Source organism: Halyomorpha halys, unplaced genomic scaffold (assembly GCF_000696795.3).
Source record: "Halyomorpha halys isolate HHAL.00 unplaced genomic scaffold, Hhal_1.1 Scaffold268.1, whole genome shotgun sequence".
NCBI lineage: Eukaryota > Metazoa > Arthropoda > Insecta > Hemiptera > Pentatomidae > Halyomorpha > Halyomorpha halys.
Genome location: NW_027112076.1, coordinates 428,693 through 435,681, shown reverse-complemented (window position 1 = coordinate 435,681; position 6,989 = coordinate 428,693). Strand labels below are relative to the sequence as shown.

General features: G+C 33.2%; 1 protein-coding gene across 1 annotated transcript in view; it reads left to right on the top strand.

Annotated features, from left to right (window-relative positions):
* LOC106680569 (meteorin-like protein) overlaps positions 1-6,459 on the top strand; it is a 93,440-nt gene extending 86,981 nt beyond the window's left edge. The window contains exons 2-5 of the mRNA XM_014420359.2: positions 1,300-1,530; positions 1,609-1,748; positions 3,685-3,741; positions 3,849-6,459. Of these exons, the coding sequence (XP_014275845.1) occupies positions 1,300-1,530; positions 1,609-1,748; positions 3,685-3,741; positions 3,849-4,162 (742 nt within the window). The 3' untranslated portion in view covers positions 4,163-6,459. The remainder of the gene's footprint in view (positions 1-1,299; positions 1,531-1,608; positions 1,749-3,684; positions 3,742-3,848) is intronic.
* The last annotated feature ends 530 nt before the right edge of the window (positions 6,460-6,989 follow it).

Genomic DNA, 6,989 nt, shown 5'->3' with positions numbered 1-6,989 from the left:
GAATATATAATTATAGGGATATAATGTAGCCTTCCTTAAACTGAGGGAAATAATATAAAATCAATCTAAAAATTGTAATTTTCTGTTTCTTTAGAGGGATGAACCTCTTCCTCTGGATTTGCTAATTCCCTTACTTTAATTTTCTTAGCATTAATTCATTTTTATTTACTATCTTAAATAATATCAATAATAATACTTTTTTAATTAGCACTTATATAGAAATTAGATTTGACTGGAACGTTCGATTTTTAGACAAATACAACTAATTTTAGTGTTATTCCTCTAAACACAAATAATTAGCAGGGGGGGGGGGCTCACTGGATTAATACATATTTTGAGGGATGTAAGATGCGGCGCAAATTGGAGAGTTTTTTAAAATCATTTTCTCCAAGGGGATATAAGCCTGAAAAATAGGTTACTCCTATCTGAGAAGCATATTAAATTATCTTATCAAGCATACTAAATCCAAACGCTTTGAAGAACATAGGTCTCATAGACTTGATAAGATTTAAGGAAACTGGCCTATAAATCAGGGTCCTTTAAAATGGTTAATAAAGCATTGTTAGAGCCTTTGGTGCATAACAGCAGATACAATAGGGGTATTCATGATCTATGTTAAATGGAAAAACTCGTGTTAAATCGAAAAAAATTACCTTCTTTTGCCGTGGTAAAACGAAATAACATTTAACATGGCTGAGAGTCTGTTACTTGGTCAGTTAAATCGAGAATGACGTCACACAATAGACCAGTTGAGATCGCCGCCATATTAGTTGTTGTGACTTTCAATACAGTTGTCAATTAGCTCATCTTCATTCTCTTCTTCACAAGTTTGAAGATCAATAAGACACTCATAAGCTAAACTTTCACACAAATTCCACTTTTCACTCACTCTAGGCATGTTTTAATTAATTACTTAAATCAAAACTGAAGTAAACAATAACATGAGGGTCTGGAAGGAAGGTTATAAACATAAAGGCTTATACAACAAGTTGCTGAGAAAATCCGCTAGGGGCTCTTATGCATTTAATGTTTAACATGACTTCAAATAGGGCTGCTCACAATCCTATAGTTATAACATTTAACATGGTAAAACATATAACATTTAACACAACATCATGAATACCCCTTATGTCAGGCATATGTTCCTTTCTAAGGGTTAAGACCTAATTTTATTTTTTATTTTATTTATTACTGTATATTGAATTATTACTGTATATTATTGAATTATTAGAGCATAACATTGAATACACCTTCATTATAAATTTACTTAATACTAATTGTTATTGGATTGTGTTGCAGCGGACTGAGCGGAGGCGAGAAGCGCGGGGTGCGACCGGTCTACCTCCGGTGCGGCGAGGGGAGGGTGAGCTGGTCCTACCCAGAGGGGGCGCTCAGGGTGCTCCTCAGGCTCAACAACAGGAACTTCCGAGCCTGCCTCAGGCCGAGTCCTGGTCTAGCGGCCTCCATCTACCTCGAAGGCTCTCGCTCCCTCACCAAGATATACTCCCCCAACACCACCACGCACATGAGGTGAGCTCCACAACTGCCTTTGTATATCGATAAACAATATATCGACATGTTTACTAACAACGGATCGATACTTTGCAGGTGCTTCCAGAGCCGCGGTGGCCAGGCCGCTCTATACGTGGAGGCGGCTACGGACGAAGTAGTCGCCCACCGGCCAGTCGCGGAGTTCGCCTACGATCTCCAACCCTTGCCCAAGGGAAAGGTCTACGACCCCAACGAAGGTAAGTCTTCAGGACTCTACTGTACTTAGCGCTAGGATACGCTATTAGGATAGTGTTTTAACTCTGGGTGTTAAAATGCACTCGGATTTACTTATATATAATCTGCTACTGTAGTATCGAGGTATAGGAACTAGTAAATTAACTAGGGTTGAGCCAACAGAATTTTTTATTTTGGGTTAAGACAATAGAAATTTCTGGATAAATTGCGAACCATTTTTCAGTTCTAATACGCTTTGAAGTTATTGAAATACGAATTGTGTGACTCAGTATTAGTAATATCGGCCACGAACCTTTGGGTTATTAATGAGCCTTATATTTTTATATTAATTACATATTATTCTATCACTATGGATTAATACCAATAGTCCCGACTCTTTGGAATTTGTACTTTAAACTTTCTCGCTGCTGATGTTGGTATTTGGCAACAAATTGAGTGAGAAGGACGAGAGTTGTAATCAAGTTGGTCCTTCTTTCGTACAATTTTCATATTTCAAGATGATAATAATTTTACAGTTAAATAATATAAATTTCTTTTATTTTTTGTGGAATAAAAATCTTAAGGTTTGTTAAATGACCTCGAATAGATAAGATATGTGTATCCAAAACTGTCACTTGTTTAAAAAACAAAAGTTGGCCTTCACTCCCAATATCAGGATATAGAACAGGTTCTTCCTTAAACGTTAGCGTAAAAGTTATGTTTTTCCATGTTCTCATAGAGGCTGGAAAAAAGTAATTGAATGGAGTGGGTGATGCAGACCACAAAAAATGGAAGTGGCCCGATATACCGCAAGTTATGAAGAATAGAAACGACCCGGCCTCGGAATAGCTATCGGATTCAGCTTAACCTTAACCAAAACAGTCGAGATGGAATCACGTATTCCAGGATATGGCTTTTATTCAATGGCTTCCATCGCTTCTTTAACGGAATTCTTGATAGTGTTTCGGTTTTGACTGAGATAGTACGGACTGGTATGAGGGAGGGAGGGAGGTAGATGAGGTTACCTCAGGAATATGGATCTAAATAGTTAAGAAAGCACTAGAAATCTTGTTATATATTTCAGAGGAATATCAATTTTATGTTGGAGGAGGTGAAGCAGAGACCTGAACCTGTTTGTACCTCTGCTCACATTTATAGCTTATCTGCTAGCAGCCAATAATATAACCTTTTTTATTGATTAAAATAAGGTTTAGTAAAAAATTAATCAGCAATAAACGGACCTTTATAAACAATAGCTTCACTATCACGGCAGATACTGTCCTGCTAGTCCTACTGTACTACCACGGCAGTTTCTGTGTCACCTTATAAATGGACTTAAAACGTGATACTATCTTAAAATCCACTGTTTGTAATATAAACTGTCGTGGATAGTATCGAAATTTGAATGGTGTGGAGTGTCCACAACCATTGAATATTATGCACAAAAACTTTGCTCAATATTTTTGGCAGTGTGAGTGACCATCAAGAGTCCTTATTGCTATACCAGTCCCTCAACCTAATTTACGCCTAGTTGTGACAAAATTGAAAGTGAAATTACCCATAATTACTGTAAATTTAACCATTTTGTCGATGTTGAAGCGTAAATATTGTTATGTCACAAATACAAAACAAATTCTTGCCAAATCGTTACTTTTACCTCTTGCTTTCTTATTCTTTCTATAAGTCCAGAAAAAAAAACACCTCTTTCTTTTAGGAGACATAATTTAAACTTCTTATTTGGTTTTATTTTGTATTGCTTCTGATGAAATAAATATTTCTGAATTATGAATCAGATATTTGTCTTTATTAGCTATTTTTGGCAGTTGTTAATTTTATTATTATTTATATTATGCATTACCTCGCATATTATATTACCACACTGCCATGTACAATATTATTTTCAGATTGTTAAAATCTAAGAAGTTACGCAAATGTTCTAATTAAATGTTCTGTTGACAGAGTGCAGGCCTTGTACTAAAGACGAGATGATTCATGCTTACTGCACCAGCGAGATCGGTAAGTTAAAAAATTCAATCAATTGTTGTAATATTTAGTGTAAATCTATTTCACTATTTATTATGTTTTCTTATTAACTAACCAAAATATTTTGTGTTTGTTTCTAGTTACTCGCGGTATCATCCAGCGCGTTCAGCCAGTCGATGACGAGACCGACCTCTCGGAGATCGTCGTGAAGGAGACAAAGAGGTTGAGGAGCTCCGGATTGGAATGGGGAGGTGAGAACGAAGTAGTCGACAGGACAATGGTTGGCGTGGCGCGGCATTGCGGCGCAGCGCACGGCGAGGGCGAGATGGTCATCATGGCGAGGCGCAAGTTGGGACGCCTCGTGCTCATCTGCGCACCGCGCCACTCCGAATGGCACGCCATCGTGCGTCAGCCCGCCGTGCGGGACGCAGCGCATTGTCTCCTTGCGTCATGACGTTTTCACCTTTATGGGAATTTTTGATATTCGGGAGTTTTATCTTTCGAAGACCCTAACTCCATGTAATAGAGACTGATCCAAAATATTTATGTAAATCTCACAGTAACTATATACGCTCTTAACCAATAAGTAAGCTAGTTCATACCAAGAAAGATACAATCAGTTTTATAATAAATGATGCTTATTGTAAAGATATAATAAGTGTTATAATAAATAAAACTTATTATACCGATTTAGTAAGTGCATTGCGAATCGCTATCAATGTTTTAAATTGTACGCACTTACGAAAGGTGCCTACTTACATTTTAGCCATCCTGAGGTTTGTGATCAATTACCATTAATAACAATGGCGGTGATAAAAATAAAATTTCAATTACATTTATTTAAAGAACGGAAATACCAGTGGAATAATGAAACATGTTAAATGTCTATCCCTCAGATAATTGTTTCTATCAATCACCGTTTAACTCCTTGATTCCAGGATACATTTTCCGCCTATCTATAAAACTTATTCTTCAACTATCAAACCATTTATCTTTTCTTCTGATATCAGCCTTTACTTTCAAACCAACTTGCCTTTACTTTTTCACTTGAATAAATAATAAAAATAAATTAAATACATGTATCATAATTCCACAATTTGGATATTTTATCACAGCATATTACATAGTGAGTAATTACCATATCTTAATAATTATTCAGAAATCTTTAAAAATAAAAACGCCAGTTTTAAACCTACAGAAATAATTGAACAAGTAAGGTTTATAGTTTAGGTTACCATAACCTACCAGCAGGGCTAATATGTAAGTAACCTGAAGTGTTACCAACATTTTGTTTTCTTATCCAACAGTATCGGTTATTTACAAGAATATGTTTATCATACTATAAATGAATACATGTTACTGTGATAAGTATTGCACTTTAATGTGTGAATGATTATGACAATAATATCTCAATTATCAGATCAGAATATTTTTCTGGTTGAAGAAGATAATTTTAGCATCCTCTTCTGAGAGCATGCTGGATGAGCTGACTTTGTTATGCAGTGCCATTAAATTTGTGATGCACTAGTCAAGCTGTTTCATCCAATAAGTGAGTGAACTAGAATCCACAAAATAGAACAGGTAATCAAGTATCTGTTGTCTATACAAAATCAAATATTTAAATTTATTGTATCAGATGCGCATATTATATGTATTGATGTTATTATTTAAAAGGTTTAATCCCTTGGAATTACATTTGTTTCACGTATTATTAAGTATAATTAATTTTTGTTTCTATCATTTTTTTTGTATATATATGTATCATAACAAATTTATATATAAATATTGTATTTTTGTAAATACCATTAAATGAGGTGCAATAATGAAAAATAAAATCAAACAGCGTATGTGACTATATAGTATGTGACTTAATATACAGCGTATATTAGAAAAAAAAAAGCTAGCATCTTTATTGCTTCTCTGTTGATCAAATGTTAATTTCTTTACATTATTAAATAGTATTTTTTATAAATATGTATATTTGTATATTTAGGAGAAGATTTGGTTCGTTAATAAGACAAATTATTTGTTGTATATGACTGGGAAGAGTAGGCATAGCTCTCTGTAATTGCTGTAAGCTAAAATAGTTTTGTAACATGACTAAATTTTAGTTTTTAATATCACTTACACCATTATTTACTTCTATATTGCTTCTAACAGATCTTAGTTTTATATCCTCTTGTGAATTCCCTGTGCCAAATTATGTTCTTTATTTGTAATTTTTTTTTATCCCAAAGCATCGTCCTTTTTTTTTTTTTTTTTAAATAATTAATATTGTTTTAATTTTCATTTGAAGGGGTTGTAGGTAAAATAATATCATCGCTTTTTAACTTTTAATAACTACATTTCCCTCTCATATAGTCGGTCTGTGAAGAAGAGAAATTTTTTATTTTGTTAGTATCATTATCGGATGTATATAAAATGTATATAGGAAGATGTACCATTTTATTTTTTTTTTAAATTATTGATCTCATAAATAATTTTATTGTATATATAATAAAACCCAGCAGTTTTTGGTAAATTTAGAAGAGTAACACTAAAATCATTAGTTAGTTAACATTATAATTATTTTTTGTTTTGCTATGTAAATTTTGCAGCTATGGAAGAGTAAACATAAAATAAAAGGCCATAACATTTAGAATATTATATTTCTTTGTAGGGAAATATATAAAATGTGATATAATTATTGGAATAAAATATAAAGATTGAATTGTGAATAAAGCTATTTTAGAATAAAGTATTTTGGTTTTATTTGTGAATTTTATTTTAGATTGCCTCATATTATTCATTTACACTAGTTTTGATCAGAAATGTATGATAAATTACATGTGTGCTAATAAGTAACATCAAAGTGGATTATTTTGTTTCTTGAGATATAACAACAAATAATGTGAAAAGAGCTGGGAAGGAAAGAGAAGTAAACTTCCAATTAACTTTACAACAGTTGAATTGAAAAGTAATGCTATCGATGGTTTTCTGCTACTTTCCATTCTCTTTTAAATATGGCTTGAACTTTTTTTACTTCTTCTCGAAGTATAAAGGTAAAGGTAAGTGTAACCAATTCTATCTATGATTAAGGAGCAAATATCATTAGTACAATATATCAGCAAATATCATCAGTACGATATATCAGCAAATATCAGTTTTAATTGTTATCTCTTTCTTAGTCGAAATTTAAAAATTGTAAACTGCTAATAACTGTAAGAAGAAATAGCAATACTTTGCTCCAACAAGCCCGTTCCCATGTTTAGTTTAAAGTCTCTTGATTTTTTTCTTTGTTG